Here is a 17,526-nt window from a genome sequence, read left to right as displayed (position 1 = left end):
AGGATCAAACCACCGAACAGGCCGCCTGCCACCAGGGGGCGTGGTGGGCATGGTGAAGTGGAAGTTTGGTTGGAGAGACTGGCCACCCAGTTTTACTTCCCCCAATGCCAAAGGTAATTCCTGTTTGATAAACAACATCCAGAAATGAGAGATCCAGCCTGTGTGACAGGCCCGCAGTCCCCTCTCCTGAAAGTGCCTGGGTGGCACAGGCCACCCTGTGAAGGACCATGGGACCCTCCTTCGTTGTCTTAGCCGGGTGAGATTCAGCAGCTGCCGTTGACTGTCACTGTGCCAGGCAAACACACCACTGTGGAAGGAAAGTAGGGCCGAGGTGAGGAGCAAAGCAGTAGAATGTGCCAGGTGGTCTGGTCACTGTGAGGTAGGAAGTGGGCTCCAAGGGCCCATCTGATCTAAAGTCAACCCTTCTACCCACCTGGCATGAGCTGCGCCTTTGAGTGGTGTCAAGGACAGTAAGGAGAAAGATACAACATTAAACTCTTTTTAGAGATTATTCTCTGAGATGACAACTGACGTTAAAACCAATAGCGGGGGGTGGGGGGGGGGGGACTTCCCTGGTGGCCCAGTGGCTATGAACTGCACTCCCAATGCAGGCAGTTCAATCGCTGGTCAGGGTACTAGATTCCCACATGCTGCCACTAACGATCACGTTTACCCCAACAAGACTGAAGATCCTGCATGCTGTAACTGAGACTCGGTGCAGCCAAATAAAGAAATGATTAAAACACAAACCCAACAAGCTGGATCCTAGAAGAAAGGATCTAGACTAGTAATTACTGAAGAGGAGATCGGGGTGGGTGAGACCAGAGTCGGGGACCCAGGACATCTGGGTCTGTGGAGACAAGGGAGGTCATGAAGGCTTCACCATCAGCCCAAGGCGGCCAGTGTCGCACACCGGTAGGTGCCTCTGAGGTCCGTAGTGCCGTGATGTTGAATGTGACGCCTGTGAGGGGAGAGCCGCCAAAAACAGGAACACTGTTCACATTTTGCTCAGCTTATAGATGCCCGTTTGTTCACCATTAAAACATTCAACAAACGGAGCTCCAGGCTCTGTTCTAGGTGTTGGAGACGCCACAGGGACAAGCCCAGATCCCTGACCTCCTAGATCTTCATGGACTGAGGGTGCTGTTGTTACAAGCGCTACGGATGGGTCAGGGCAAGGAGAACTGTGCACGTCCATCTCCGTGATCAGAAAAGCAAGTCTAGCCCTTACTAAGTACAAGTTAATGAGATCTTCATAAAGGAACATAATTATAATTTTAGCTGTATTTTTAACTGAGGACACAGTTTCTTTGTAAATCAGCTAATGGTATTTAAGAAGCAGCACAAAAATTGCTGGTACAAGTGCTTTACAAATTTATTAGAGGCTCTTCCTCTATTACGATGCTAGATAAGAGTTGGAGTGGAACAGGGATTTTGCAGTAAATGTAAAAAGTACTGTCTAGGAAGTAGGCATTTAGGCACGCAGCCGTAGATTTTTGAATTGTATGTAGCATTTCCACAAATAAGTGTTTTTGTCATGTGTAGTGGGTTCTGCTGATGGTTCCATGTGGAATCTGGTTTCTCCTCACTCCCACCTCCCTAGCTTCTGTCATGATGATACATCAAAACTGCAGGAGCCCTCCCAGGATGGCTTTTAACTTTGTCTCATCTGTAGTTCAAGTTCAAAAACTTGGAACACCTCGCACCCATCCTCTGTTCTCCTGGGAGCAGGAGAACTGACCTCGCCTGCCCTCTCCACGGGGACCAGACACTATGGAGGAGCTGGGACCATCCCCCGAATGCCTGGTGCCTCCTCAGTCATTAAGTCAAGCACGCTGAGCGCCTGCTGGTTCTGCTTTAGTTTTTCCTGTGGGGACTGTCACCAAATGCCTGAGCGTGCTGGGGGACAGCTGCCACTGGATTGGCATTTTTAACTTGGACTATGATGAAACTTGTTCACCATTTTAAATAAAGCAACTTGATTTGGGGTTGGGTTTTTTGCATTGTCTTGTCCTTGTTTTCATTCTTACTCATCTGAAAGTCAACAGAGTGTACTGAGTTTGTCCGTACAAAGGGACCTCTTAAAAATACACTTGACCCTTGAACAACTCAGGGTTTAGGGGTATGACCCTCCCTATGCAAAGTGAAAAATTCAAGAAAAGCTGAGAGTCAGCCCTCCGTATCCAAGTTTCACAGTTCTGCAGCCAGCCTCAGATTGCATAGTATTGCAATTCCTGTTTAATGGAAAAATATACACATGTAAGTGGAACTATGCACTTCAAATGCATGTTGTTCAAGAGTCAACTGTACACTTTAAAACACGGGAGACAGGTGACAAAAAAAAAGGTCCAAACACTTTGGGTGAACGTCCCCCCAGTGGTCAAAAGCCAGTAGCCAGGAGAAAAACCTCATTCCACACTTCAGAGTAGTGGGCATTTTTCATCAACCAACACTAAAATTCTCTTTGTGTGTCCCCCTAACATTATGTGATGTTGCAGGATTAAGCTCACCCTGCTGTTGGAATCTTGCTTGTCCTAGCCAGAGCTCAAGAGGAAGCTTGAGAGTGTTCTTGCATCTTCCTTTTAAAAAGAAGCACTGGGCGGGGCGGGGGATGGGTGGGTGGGACCTGGTGGTCCAGTGGTTGAGATTCCATGCTCCCAGTGCAGAGGGCCTGGTTCCATCCCTGGTTGGGGAAGCAGACCTCACCTGCTGCAACTAGGAGTCTCCATGCCACAACTAAAGAACCTGCAGCGAAGATCTGGGATGCTGCTCCAAGACCCAGCACAGCCAAATGAATAAAAGTAAAACATATTTTTTAATTAAAAAAGAACTCACTCCTTCCAGCATCTTACATCAGATATCAACTCAGACACTGCTTTTCCCGAAAAAGTATTGAATGCATCCTAAGCGAAAACCAGGGCCTGGTTTTTCAATATTAGTCCTGTGTTTGGCACAGCACCTTACAAGCTGTCCACTGTCTGTTTTTTTTAAAATAACTAGAGCAGGGTTTGGGAGTGGTAGGGAAAAGGGTTTTCTGTTACATTTATCTCCAACCTCCACCGTTCAGTAACAGCCCTGGAAGGGTCTGGAGAAGCAAAAACAGTAGACATCTTTTCCTTCATTTCACCCTCTCCTACATTACAGAATTATTCGAAGAAGAAAGACGGTAGAGAAAATCGAGTTTGACCTTGAAGCCGGTCTTTGGGGGCAGCCTCCACGACCCTCCCTGCTGGGTCCGGACAGGAATGGGGCATTCACAGGCCAGCACCTGGAAACGTCCTCTGTGAGAATGAACGTACCAAGGCAACCCCAAAGAGTAAAAGCCGCTGGCGATGGGTCTAGAAAGCGGCTGAAAGTAAGCAGAATTGGTTCATTGTCCTACAGCCTTTACCTTGCCCTCAGCATTCCCTGGCTGTGCTTAGTCACTCAGTCGTGTCCGACTCTTTGCGACCCCATGGACTGTAACCTGCCAGGCTCCTCTGTCCATGGGATTCTCCAGGCAAGAATACGGGAGTGGGTTGCAATACCCTTCTCCAGGGCATCTTCCCGACCCAGGGATCGAACCCAGGTCTTCCGCATTGCAGGCAGATTTTTTTTTTTTTTTACCGTCTGAGCCACCAGGGAAGCCCTGGCAATTCTAAAATGCTCAAAGATGACTTGTGCGGGGCTAAAATGATGCCAAAAGGACCCCGGAGTGCTGGGTATTTACCCTAGTTTTCAAAGGGAGTCGGGCCTACCTGGGATTCAAGGGCGCTTCCCAAGGGGCTCTTGTCCCCAGCATCTTGAGTCACCGGGGGCCGGGAAGGTCGGGGGCGGGCCGGGGGCGTGGCGCGGCGGGGACTCCGCCCCGGGGCGGGGCGAGGGCGGGGCGAGGCGGGCTCCCTCGGGGTCCCCGCGGGCGGGCACTCGGGTTGCCGCGGCGCGATGGAGGCGCCGGCCGAACTGCTGGCCGCGCTGCCCGCGCTGGCCACTGCGCTGGCCCTGCTGCTCGCCTGGCTGCTGGTGAGGCGCGGGGCGGCCGCGAGCCCGGACCCCCCGGAGCCCGCGCCCCCGGAGCCCGCGCCTCCGGCCGAGGCCAGCGTGAAGCCCGCGCCGCCCGGCCCCTGCGCCGCGGAGCCAGCGGCCGCGCCCGAGGGGCCGGGGGAGCCGGCGCCGCCCGACGAGCCCGAGGCGGCGCCGGCGGAGGCGGAGGAGCAGGCCGCCGAGGAGAGGCAGGTACGGACCCGCCCTCCCGGGCGCCCCTTCCCACCCCTGGGCCCGGTTCCCCCCGCCACTCGGCGCCCCCTGGCGCCCCCGGCCGAGCCGAGAACCGGGCCCCCAACCTCGGGCCGGGCTGCCCCGAGGAGGGCAGAGCCCTCGATCGGCAGGAAGCGAAGGTCCCGGCGTGCCGACTCTCAGCCCTCCCTCGAAGTGTGGCCGAGCCTCGGAGTTGCGGGTTGTCGCCTGGCTGGCTTTCCTCTGCTTGGCCTCTCCTCTGGCACGGGACACACCCACCCCCCTCCCACACACACACACACCCCTCCCCCCACACACACCCCCCTCACCCTCCAGCCCACGGGATTCCAAATGCACGTGTCTGTGGCTTGTTTCCAGGGCTTCAAGGATGGCGGTTGTCCTGAGAGTAATATAATAAAATAGAATACTTAAAGAAGGAAAACTGCGTTTTCTTTTTAGGCCTATTTGGAATCCGGATTCCTGAGTCATTTATGTGTGAAACCCATGGGGTGGGGCTGAAAGAAAAGTACTGGACCATTGCAATCCTTTTTGTTGTCCTTTTCAAACTGCATGGTGCTCTGCACACCTCACCTGGGGCTGCAGATAAGCCTGGCCAGTGTGCAGTGGGCAAGCAGGATAAAGCCTTCCTGCAGTGCAGCTGAGCATCCCCCAAGCCCACCCTCCTGCTTCTGCTGTCCTGCAGCTCTGTCCTGACCCCTCAGTCTTGCTTCAGGATAGCCAGAGAGGTAGTCCTTAGTAGAACTAAGAGCTTCAGGATCTTAGTTCCCCAACCAGGGATCGAACCTGGGCCCCCAGGAGTGAAAGCGCACAGAGTGCTAACCACTGGACCACCAGGGAATTCCCCGATGTACGTCTTTACATTGGAAATCTATTTGCTAGCTGCACATTCCCAGGATTTCAGCGCCCTTGGACCCTCGGGGCCAGCACCAAGGGCCCAGACCCTGATCAGAACGCCTTTTTCTGACTCACCGGCTCCTTTCCTTGCGAGGGAGGCTGGCTGGGATGGTGGAAACCATGAGCAAGAGGTTTTGGTGCGTTGTCAGCGTGCCTGCAACGCCCACTCTGAATTTTGCTGGACACAATGGTTTATACTGGAGAGAACCCTTTGACAGGAGGAGGAGGCAGCAAGGCTGGGCGGAGGCATGCTGAGTAATTGTTCCAGACCCCCTGTGAGCAGGCGCTTTGCTTGACAAGAGGGTGATGAATTGTGTCATTAGAGTGTATTCTAACCAGCTTGAGCAGAGTTGCTGTATTCTTCCCAAGGAGCACCGAGGCCCTGCTGTTCTTGCTGCCTTCACCTGTGGTGTTGGCAGGTAGGGTTTGGACGCATGCTGATGTGTTAGCTTTGCTCTCCGAGTTTAGGATTCTCTTGGGAACAGGAAACGTGTAGGGGCTATTCTCAGGCTGCCACTTGCTCTCAATCAGCCCTGGTCGTACAGTGAATACATTGGCCCCTTTTCATCCAGAGGCAGGTTCTGGACTGAAATTTAAAATGTCCTTTATGGACTTCCCTGGTGGTCCAGTGGTTAAGACTCCACATTTCCGCTGCAGGAGCCTGGATTCAATCTCTGGTCAAGGAGCCAAGATCCCGCATGCCAGGCAGTGCACTCGTGCGGTGCAGCCAAAAATTAATTAATGAAAAATTTAAAAAGTCCTTTAGTAGTGCTCAGTCATCTCCTGATCGTCCAGATTACAGCACTTCTGAAAGAAGTTTCTACAAGGCCTCTAGGCTGTCAGTAATATATCTAGGTAACGGGTTTCGTGGTGGCTTAAAAAGCAGCCCTATCTGCCTCTGTCCTGTGAGGGTGAGTAGAGGCTTTGAAGGACGAGACGCCTCATGGAGGCTCACGTGTTGGGCACAGACTTGGAGCTGAACCCAATGCACTGCCCGAGCGGATGACCGTGACAGCTGAGGCTGTGTGTCTGTCCTTCGTCTCCATGTCCTGACCTGACATGACCCAGGCAACAGGAGAATTAAGTCTGTTTTCCTCCCTTGGAGGTCTTGCCCTTCCCTTTCGGGTTCAGGTCTCCAGCCTCTTCTAAGCTATCAAGCCCCTGTCGACTCCAACTGTGCATAACGCCCGGGGCCAGGTGCTGGAGACACAGATATCAGCTGTTCCCTCTCCTCTGCCTTGCCGCCAGTGGGATTACCCTGGAAGAAGCTTCTAAGAAACTGTCCCGAAGTGGACTTGGGCATTTTCAAGAACGGGTCCCAGGGACTTCCCTGGTGAACCAGTAGCTGGGACTCCAACTCCCAATGCAGGGGGCCTGGGTTCGATCCCTGGTCAGAGAACTGGATCCCACATGCTGCAACTAGGAGTTCAAATGCTGCAACTAAGACCCAGTGCAGTCAAATAAATAAATATTAGGGGAAAAAAGAGCAGGTCCTGGCGCTTTCTTCTGATGACCATGCTGCCCCGTCTTAGAGAGCAGGCCAGAAGGCCCGCCGGGAAAAGTAACTCACGTCTGGGTTTGGGGCTGCCGTCAGCCAGCCTTGGGTCTGTCTGTCACTAAGGGAACGGCAGCAGTGGGAGAGCAGGCGGGCCCAGCCCCAGCCCAGCAGAGCAGCACTTAACTCACCTCTCCCCTCCCCCCTGCTTTTTCCGTTAACCGAGCCCCTTCTAATCCAATCATCTTCCCTCCCGGCGAGGCCTGGGAGGCCCAGGGGCAGCTGCGGCCCAGGCTCACAAAGCTGATTATTGAGAAGCATCCAGAGCCCAGGGAAGCTGCCTTCCGCTGTGGCTGTGGGTCACGGGGAAGCGACCCCGGGGTGCAGGAGAATCAAGTCGCTTGAAGGCCCTCGATGGGCTGGGAGGCTGAGCAACTGCTGAGGGAAAGGGGGTTAGATCAGGCAGGCCGGGGAGGCTGAGTGGAGAGCTGTGTCGTATTATTAAACAGCCTGTCATTTCTCTGAGGAATTAGTGTGGAAGTGGGCAGGGATGGAGGCGGCATGCCCACCCTCACAAAGAATTACGGAGAATGATGTCAAGAACAAAAGCTGGTCCCGTGTAAGGCCAGGAAGCAGCGCTTTGCGGTGCTGAGGTCGTTGTTGTCGTTTAGTTGCGTCAGTCGTGTCCAACTCTTTGCAACCCCATGAACAGTAGCCCACCAGGCTTCTCTGTCCATTGGATTTTCCAGGCAAGAATACTGGAGTGGGTTGCCATTTCCTTCTCCAGGGGATCTTCCTGTCCCAAGGATTGAACCCGTGTCTCCTGCATTGGCAGGCAAATTCTTCACCAATGAGCCACCTGGAAGCCCACAAGGTCCAGGTTAGGATTTAGGATTTGCAGACCTCTCACCTAATGGAGGCGTGGATTCCAGCAGGGCTGTATCATAGGATGCCAAACAGTGGTCATGGACAGAGGATCAATGTCACTCAGTAGAGGTGGAGTCGAATCGCTCTGTCTGAGCCAGGACTCAGACATCCTGGTGCTCAGGCCCTCAATCTGCTCAGAAATGGAGAAGGGACTTCCTCTAAGGCTGCTGGCCAATGCAGCAGGCAGGGAGATGCTTAGAGATTGAAGGAGACTAAAGAGACAGGAAAGACAAATGAAATACCTGGTCCTTGATTGGATTCTGGATGGGGTGGGAAGCTATAAAGAATATTTTAGAGATAACTGGATCATGTTTCAAATGAATGATTTATTAGATCATTTTATTGAATCAATGCTCACTTTCTTGAGCATGATGCTGGCATTGTGATTATATAGAAACATGTTCTTAGGAAGATGCACGCTGAAACATCTAGGGAGAACATGTCATGATTCAGATAGTTACACACACACACACACACGTCATGGATGTGTATGGAGAGAGAGTACAGAGATGGAAAAATGTTAACAATTGGTGAATCTAAGTGAAAGGGTGTAGGAGAGTTCATTGTATTATTCTTCTCTGTAGGTTTGGGACTTTCCAACATCCAGGGCTGGGAAAGAGGAACCTGATGGGGAATTTCTCAGGAAAGGGCTTGGTGTTTCGGGCAGTCCGCGGTGCCGATTTGATTGAGCTGCACAGCCTCCTCTGTCTGCCCTTACCATGTGGCTGGGCCCCTGTTCACCTTCCTGACATTATCTTGCTCTTAGGCCCATCTTGATAGCAGCCTTGTCACCACAGGTCTGTCCCCCAGGGAGCTGCAGAGCCCCTAGCCTTCTCAGAATGACCACGAAGGTAAATCCCATCCCCCATCATCTGCCCTGACCTTCATTAATTTTTTTTCTTTATTGTATTTTCTTTTCTTTTTTTCTCTTTTGTGTCCTGAGCTTCGTGATGTCAATGTAGCCCCACTTTCTGTTCTCCTAACAGAAGTCCGTTTAGTGGACGGCCAAACAACTGGCAGTTGTTCATACCACTTTGAGTCTTGTCCTTTGGTCCTCTCAGGCTCCTATAACACAAAGAGTACTGCTATAGATTGGCTGGCAGTCCATAGTACTACTATAGATTGGACTTCACTGGCAGTCCATTGGCTAAGAATCCATGTTTCCACCACAGGCAGTATAGGTTCGATCCCTAGTCAGGGAACTAAAACCCCGAATGCCCTGTGGAGTGGCAAAAAAAAAAAAAAATCATTAAACAACAGACATTTATTTCTGCCAGTTCTGAAGTTTGAGGAGTCCAAGATCAAGGTACCAGCAGATTCGGTTCTGGATGAGAACCCACTTCCGACCGCTGTGTCCTCACACAGCATGGAGAACACTCAGGTGTCTTCCTCTTCTTCTAAGGGCCCTAATCTCATCATGGGGGCCCCAAGGTCATGACCCCAGTAAACCTCATTGCCTCTCCTCCAAGTACCTCTCCTCTAAGTACCATCACACTGGGGGTTCAGCATATGAATTCTGGGGAATACAAAAAAAATGTGCAACAGATCTAGTGATTTTCTGGGGGTGGAGGGACAGAAATAATCCAAATGTTAGCAAATTGGTAGAAGTAAGTAAGGGAAAAAAGCTGAACACAAAACAGGAATAGTGGGACTTCCCTAGTGGTCCAGTGGCTAAGACTCCACATTCCCAATGCAGGGGGCCCAGTTTCCATCCTTGGTCAGGGAACTAGATTTACCGTGCACAACGAAGATCAAAGATCCAGCATGCCACACGCAACTAAGACCCAGCACAGCCAAATAAATAAACATAAATATTAAAAAAAAAAGGGGGGGGGGAATATTTTCTTCACAATAACTACAACAATGTACATCAACAGAGGATGAGGTGGTTGGATGGCATCACCAACTCAGTGGACATGAGTTTGAGTCAACTCCGGGAGTTGGTGATGGACAGGGAAGCTTGGAATGCTGCAGTCCATGGGCTCACAAAGAGTTGGACACGACTGAGCAACTGAACTGAACATCAACTAAACAAGATGACGAAAAGGGCTGCAAGCAGAGTTCAGCATTTAGTCATGTCAAAGGGTATGTTTTGCAAAGTTCTTTGAAAGTGAAAGTGAAAGTCGCTCAGTCCCGTTGGACTCTTTACAACCTCACAGACCGCAGCAGGCCAGGCTCCTCTGTCCATGGGATTCTCCAGGCAAGAATACTGGAGTGGGTAGCCATTCCCTTCTCCAGGGGATCTTCCAGACCCAGGGATCAAACCCAGGTCTTCTGCATTGCAAGTGGATTCTTTACTGTCTGAGCCACCAGGGAAACCCAAAGTTCTTTAAGCCCATAATTTAATTTTTTTCTTATGAGAAAGAAATTGGGGCTTTCCTAATAGCTAAATTTTGCTCTTTCTTTCAGTGATAGAGTTTTGTTTGCATGTGGAAAATGTAGCTGTCAGTTAAAATTTTTCTGCTTAGTGGGAAAAGGAAATTCCTAAAGAACATACCCTAAGGGGAAAAAAAAGTGCCTGGTTTCAGAGAGTTAGAAATAAAACACTGAGCGTGCTCACTTTTAGACAGCTTCTCTTCTGTAGCCCTTTCCTTCCCAGACCACAACGTGGGAGGGCTGAGACCAACTTAGACCTCCGGTGGACATTTTTTTCTGAGAAATGCCAAGTCCCTGGTGGCCAGAGCATTTCTGGAACAACCTGACTCTGACCGCACTCGGTTTTGCCCTTGTTGAGAACAGATAAATGAAACAGGAGTCCGGAAACCTCCTCCTATCAGGCCCTGATGCACAGACAGAGCTGCTGGCTGCCCTTCTGATAGCTCAATGCTTGGTCCAAACCAAAAAGGAAGGCTGGAATGCTAATAGCAATCATTCCTTGTCTCTCTCCAGGGAGGTGGGTGCATGGGTCCCTTTCTCCTTACAGTGAATAGCTAAAGAATAGCCAATGAGATTGAATGGTCTGAAGGAAGTCCAAATGTAAGAATTCAGGGAACTTGCTTATCTAAGATTTTTGCCTCTGAATAGCCTTGGAGACTTGGGGAAGCCATTTAACTTTGGGTCTGAGTTTTCCCATCTACAAAACGGAGGGATTGAGCTAAAAGGAGGTCTGCAATCCGGGACTATTTGCTTTCTAGCCATCAGCTCTTGTTTCATGACCTGGGTAGCGAGCATGTGTGTGTGTGCACACATGTGTTTATTTGGCAGTGTTGAGTCTTAGTTCTGGCATTCAGAGTCTTCGTTAGTCACGTGGGATCTTTCGTTGCGGCACGCAGACTCTCTAGTCGTGGCGTGTGGGCTCACTAGTTGTGGCACTCGGGCTTGCTTACTCTGCTACTTGTGGGATCTTAGTTCCCCGACCAAGGATGGAACCCAAGTCCCCTGGCATTGCACGGCAGATTCTTAACCACTGGACCACCAGTGGTGGTCCCTGTTTAGTATTCTCAAGTTAGAAATCCTTGCAGACATTGCTAACCATCTGGTCGAGACAGCCCTGAGCCTGGTCTCAGCAAGGGCCTAATTCTGTGACCTTGGCATTAACACTCTCCCGGCCAAGTTCTTATTTGCTGAACACTCAGAGTCTGAGATCAATCTCATGACAAGAATATCCCTCCGGCCCAGTGGCCTCCTATGAAAATCAATAAGCCTACTCTAGGGTCAGACCGTCCTTTATCTTTATTCCTCATGATCTAAAACTGGTTTCCCTTCCTTGGGTAGAGATCTTAAATTCTGGCCATCTGTGTTCTGTTATTATCCTTGGAGTTAGTCATGCTCAAAATTCTTCAGCCTGGCTTTCCCCAACACAATGATCTCATTTCTTCTGACCCTCTCAGATTTGGTCAGTCTGATTTAGTCAGACGGATTTGATCAGTCCCTTGGTTTTCCTCCCTGTCCTTGACCTTCTCTGTTAATCCTGAAATGTAGAGAGGAGAATTCAACCTAATTCTCACTGATTGAGGGTCTAGTAGATGCCTGATTGCTGCCTCAGGGTTTTTTTTTTTTTTTTTTAATGAAGCTTTTGATGTCCTCTAAATCCTATTTGTAGGAACAGTGCCAAAACCCGTTAATCTGATAGGATTGAATCTGGCAGGCTGATGTCTGAGCCAGACAGAGTGGCTTAGGGTTAGGGTTTGGGGCTTGTGAATGTGCCCTCAATTGGGATCTAAGGTCAGAGTCCAGGATGGTCCTTTTAGTCTGGACGTTTGACCACACCATCCTGCGGGCTGACTCCTGGTGCCCTGGGGCGATGTGCAAGTTCTCAATCTCTCTCCCCTCTCCTCCAACCCCTGCCCCTTGAGTCCGAGGATTACCAGGTGCTTTCCTTTTGCTAGAAAAGCTCATGCTCATAGTATCAAGTGGAGGACTCACATCTGGGCCCAGGCCACCCCTGCCGCCTCCCAGAACACATTGTCCAACATGGGCTTCCCGGTCAATAACGCTGATGCAGGACTTCCCTGGTGTTCCAGTGGTTCAGAATCCACCTTCCACTGCACGGGGGGCTTGTGTTCTGTCCTTGGTCAGGGAACTAAGATCCCACATATGCCACAGGCAACTAGAGAACTCATGTGTGTGTGTGTGCGCGTGCTCACTCAGTCATGTCTGACTCTTTGCGACCCTATGGACTCTAGCCCGCCAGGCTACTCTGTCCTTGGTGATTCTGCAGACAAGAATACTGGAGTGGGTTCCTGTTTCCTTCTCCAGGGGATCTTCCTGACCCAGGGATCGAACCCGAGTGTCTTGTGTCTCCTGCGTTGGCAGGCTGATTCTTTACCACTGTGCCGCCCCCCCCCCGACACCGCAGCAAAGACCCAGTGCAGTCAAAAATTAAAGTTAATTAATTAATTTTAAAATAGCTAAGGATATCAAAATATATGCACCCAGCCCAGCACCATCCCAGCAGTTTCTTGGACATCTCCCTTGCCCTCTCTAATGAGCACCGCAGATAGCAAATCCGTTCTCCTGCATAAAGCCCCTCAGTGGCTGATAGAGTAAACCTCACCCTCTTACCCAGGCCCCTGAGGCCCAGCAGGACCCCACTTCAGCCTTTTCTTCAGCCGCCCCCCTCTGCCCAGCCCACACGCCAGGCCTGGCGGACCCTCCCCGGCCTACATCTTCACAATTGCTCCTCCTCCCCATCAAGTCTCTGTGTCCTTGACCACCTTGGTGGATATGAAATCCCCCAACACGTCGTACCCTCTGGGCTGACTTCCTTCTCAGCTCTCAGCATGGGCTGAGGTCATCTTTTGTTTCAGCCTGCGCTGTTGGCTGCGGCAGAATGTCAGTGCGTGAGAACAGGGTCCTTGCCTGCCACGTCCAGGGCCACATCCGCAGCTCCTAAACAGACTTGGCGGACACTGGCACCACCAAAGTACCTGCTGAATGAATAAGCTGCAATAATAACAAAAAGACAGGAAAACTCTGTCAGTTCCTGCTGACAGGCAGGCTCTGCCTCCCGGCAGAACCGCCCTGGGCAGCAGGAGTCTACTTCTCTATGTGCCCAAGGCCTTGCGTGTTGCCCGCCTGCAGAGCATCCCTAAAGTCGCGTATTATGCTCCAAAGAGGCAGGCGGCTCTGTAAACTAGTGATCTCTCCGACGTAAGATGAGTTCAAACACAGACTGGATAACTGGCAATTCATCAAAGATTTGATCAGCGGGCGTTTTCTACTGGGTAGAAGCCACATTAAATCAGTGGCCTCCTAACATTTTTGAAAAAGAGTTATTCATTTACTTTTGGCTATGCTAGGTCTTCCTTGCTGCACGCGGGCTTCCTCTAGTTGTAGGGAGTGGGGGCTTCTCTCCGTGGCAGTGCGCAGGCTTCTCTTGCTATGGAGCACAGGCCCTAGAGCTGGAGGGCTTCTGTAGTTGCGGCTCGTGGGCTTTAGAGCTTGGGCTCATTAGTTGTGATGCATGACAGGCTTAGTTACGCCATGGCTTGTGGGATCTTCCTGGACCAGGGTTCGAACCCTTGTCCCCTGCATTGGTAGGGGGACTCTTAACCACTAGGCCACCAGCGAAGCCTGCCTTCTAAGGTTTTTTAAAAGCCTTGATACCTTTTACCCTCTTCAGTCTTCTGCAGAAGGAAATCCAGTGCATGGAGGAAAAGTGGAACTGCTCTGGGTTGGGGCGGGGTGGGGAGGGGGCGGTGGTCTCAGCCCCTTGGCTCCTCCCTCTCCCCTTGCAGTGGTCCCTGCAGCAGTTTCACATGGCTCCAGGGCTCAACCGACTGAGGGTAGAATAACTGAGCTCAAGATCATCCAAGTTGGATCCAGTGATCTCAGAAGACCCTGTTCAGAGGAAGGAGGGGGGCTCAGGGGTGAACAGCCAAGGACAGATCTGTGCCTGAGGCTGTGGTCCCAAGGATGACCCTGTGTTCCAGCCCACCCTCTCCCCACCAGCCATGCATGGTGGGTGGGAGGGGACAGCACTTCCCAGGAAGCTCTTAGACACTGACCTCACTGAGTCTGGAAGCCAGAGAGCTTCAAAAGCCAGGGGATTTTTGGATTGAACGTGGCAACCACCATTATGGGGCTTTGAGAAGGAAAAGCATGATAAAGTCATCATTTTAAGATATCCTCAGAAGAGATGATTGCAGGAGAGTGGAATGCCTCTGGTGCCTATGAAGGTACTGAGTGATTGAGGCAGGAGCAGGGAGAAGGAAGGGGTGGATCCCAGACGGCTTTCAAAAGCAGGGAGAACGGGTTCAATCCCTGGTTAGGGAACTAAGATCCCACTTGCCACGTGTCATGGCCCAATAGAAAGGAAACGGCAGGTTGGCATCAACATTCCCAGGCCATGATGAAGAGTCAAGATGCTGTGACCGCAGGGGAAAATTGGACAGGTTGAGAAGGGCCAGTTTGAAACATGAGATGTAAGTTCCTTGTCACAGGGGATGAGCCTTTTCCAGCTGCACCTGTGGAGCTGGCCTGAGTGGCCTCAGCTTGGAGCTCTCATCTGGAGGCAGGGATGGCAGAGTTGTTTTGATGGTGCAAGCAGAGAGCAGTCTGGCTATGACCTCTGCCGGCCCATCCTCCCCACCCAGTACCCGCCCAGCACCAACGCCCCGGGCACTGGCGCCGGCTTGGCTCACCCCACAGCCAACGCTCCCCTCTGAGTGCCGAAGATGAGCAGCCTGACTGCCTGATGAAATCCTCCTGCAAGGACTGCCAGCAGTGTCGAATCCACTCCAGCCTGAGTGGGAGCCGGGAGGCAGCCCCTGAGCCTTGCCTGTTCGCGGGGCCCCTCTCAGAAACCTTCTCCAGAGACCGGGCCATTGATTGGCCTGTCCCAGGCTGCGGGTGTGGGCAAGGGATGCTGTGGGCCCCTGAGAGCTTCCTGTTATCTCCGTCTTTGCCTCCGCAGGGGAGCTGGGCCTCCTAGATGCCTGCCTGGTGGAGCCCTGGTCCTCCAGGTTTAAAATCAGTCTGGAGGGCATATCAGTAGACCTCACCTTGCTATGTCTTGGCTTGGTGAGGGGGACAGCATATGCCAGAGGAAATGTGGAGAATGTGGAATGACTGTCAGATGCAGCCAGCAGAATAAGTGGTTTTGGCTGAACTGTCTTACTCCCACATCCTTCCCCAGGGATCATTGGATTTGAACCTCTCCTTTATCTGTTTGGGGTTGGGGATCTCTTCAGCAGTTTGGGCATTGCCTCCTATTGCCCTGGGTCACACAGGGTCGGTATATCTTTTGTTGTTTTAAAATTTTTGTTGTTTTTCCTTTGGGTTGTGTACATTATGTTAATCCTTCTGTTAACTTGCAGAATTTCTCTGAAAGAAATTGGTTGGCAAAAATTAAACTGAGTCAGTGTACTAACCTAAAAAAAAAAATCAGTCTGGATTAACTGGGAGGGGGGTGGGGATGGGGGTGTTGGTGCAGCTCAGGTGGGTGGTCTCAGGGTCCAACCGACCCTGTTTGCAGGACCCCAAGGCAGACTCACCTCCTTAGGCAGAAAGACAGACAGACAGACCAAAAAACACCTGTCTCGGCAGCCATTTCTTCCCATCTCTGCTCCACTTCAGCCTGTGTATCAGCCAGGGCAGCCATAAATGGCAATGAGCTGTCTGCAGCGTGTGCCTCTGGCTCCTGGGGGCTCCAAGAAGCCTCCTTCCGAGCCCCTCTGTGCCCTGCAGCCTCCTACCTGCCCCCTCTGACACCCCTCCCCTCTTGGCCTCTGGGGGACCCCCGTCTTGGGCTCCTGGCCTTGGCGAGACTGTCAGGAGGCCATCCCTCCACTCACCTCCACTGATGGAAAAGCTGAATTAGATAAGTAGCCCAGGGACTTCTCTGGTGGTCCAGTGGTTAAGACTGCATGCTCCCAAAGCAGGGGGCATGGGTTCAATGCCTGGTTCGGGAACTAGATATATAGGCTTTGGTATTTGGTCACCTGATGCAAACAGCTGACTCATTGGAAAAGTCCCTGATGCTGGGAAGGATTGAGGGTAGAAAGAAAAGAGGGTGTCAGAGGATGAGATGGCTGGATGTTATCACTGATGCCCTGGACATGAACTTGGGTAAATTCTAGGAGATGGTGAGGGACACGGAGGCCTGGCGTGCTGCAGTCCATCGGCATGGGGTCACAAAAAGTCGGACATGACTAAGCGACTGAACAACAACTATATATATATAAACTAGTCTCTAAGACACTGGTTGGTGAGCTGACTGGGGTGTGGTCTCAGCCTCGGGCGTGCTGTGGGGGACCAGCATGGATGAACCTCTGCACTCAGTCCTTCCTGCCTCCTGTCTTGCCAGCGCGTTCCCATATACTGCTCCCAACTGCAGCTCTTATCTTCTTTCTCCCCATTTTTAAATTCCTGGTGGCTCCTCAGTACCTTGTCCCATGTGAGTTCTCTGGTCCCGGCCCTGCTTTCCTGGCCTCCCACACCCTCCCTGCGGTCACAGCAGATGCCAAGGAGTCACTGAAAAAGCCGTGATGTTCCAGGCCTGGCCAGCTCTTCTCAGACCCAGCTTAGGATTCTCATCCCTCCTGGGGCCTCCCCCCGCACCACTCCGGCTCAGCTGAGCTCTGCTCCTTAGCCCCCACCCAGGGATCAAACTTGGGCCCAGAAGTGAGCGTGCTGAGTCTCAACCGCTGGACCACCGGGGAATTCCCAATAAAATCCTTACTGAAACAAAACCCTCGACAGTTTGCACACGGTCTCACATTATTCTTTTCATTCGCTGTTAGGCACACAGCTCACCATCTTGAAGCGCAGAGCTCTGGACTGAGGCTAAGAACTCCCACCTCCAGAAGGGCTTCCATCCTTGTCTCAATCGCTCTCTTTCTGAAACCTACCCCTCTTATTGTCTGTATCAGCTCTTTTGGTTTTTTGGGTTTGCTCTGTTTGTTTGGGGTTATTTTTTGGCCACACGGCATGGTTTGCAGGATCTTAAGTTTTCCAACCAGGAATTGAACCTGCACCCTCCGCAGTGAAAGCGCTGAGTTCTAACTGTTGGACCACTTGGGAAGGCCCCAGCACTTTTGTTTTTCTGCTGGGTACACACTTTTTATAAACTAAGGGCAAAATGCAACTGAATGGTATTTTTTTAACTTTTCTTTTTTTTTTTAAATAATGGAAGCCTTTCCATTATTCTGTTATCTAAAAGTCCAGTAAGTAACCACCTCCCGGAGCAACCCCCCACTCCCCATCCCCGGCTGCTGAGCAGCTGGTATGTCAAACAGGCAACAGCCTCCTGGCAGAACTTGAGATGTTCTGGGCTTGCAGAGCAGGATGTGAGTGGACAGTGATAGTGGTCAGGACTTTGGCTGTTGGTGACAGAAATGCAGCTCAGGTGAGCTTTCGGGGAACCAGGATTTGAGTCCCTCACATACAGGGGAGGCTGGGGTAGAATGACCTTGGGGCAAATCACAGCCAGGGACTCTCCACCCGGTGACCCTGGGTCACCCCCAGCTCCCAAGCTCTCAGCTCTGGGACCAGAGGTTCCTTGTGCCCAAGCTGAAATCGGGCCCATGGTT

General features: G+C 51.7%; 1 protein-coding gene across 2 annotated transcripts in view; it reads left to right on the top strand.

Moving 5' to 3' along the window:
• The first annotated feature begins 3,868 nt into the window (after window positions 1-3,868).
• The window catches only part of MXRA7 (matrix remodeling associated 7), a 32,573-nt gene continuing 18,915 nt past the window's right edge, over window positions 3,869-17,526 (top strand). For both annotated transcript variants that reach the window (XM_043461810.1, XM_043461821.1), the window contains exon 1: window positions 3,869-4,215. In XM_043461810.1, coding sequence (XP_043317745.1) covers window positions 3,925-4,215 — 291 coding nt within the window. In that variant the 5' untranslated portion in view covers window positions 3,869-3,924. The remainder of the gene's footprint in view (window positions 4,216-17,526) is intronic.

The sequence above is a fragment of the Cervus canadensis genome, chromosome 1, assembly GCF_019320065.1.
Source record: "Cervus canadensis isolate Bull #8, Minnesota chromosome 1, ASM1932006v1, whole genome shotgun sequence".
Taxonomy (NCBI): Eukaryota; Metazoa; Chordata; class Mammalia; order Artiodactyla; family Cervidae; genus Cervus; species Cervus canadensis.
This window is presented reverse-complemented; position numbering and strand designations above follow the sequence as displayed.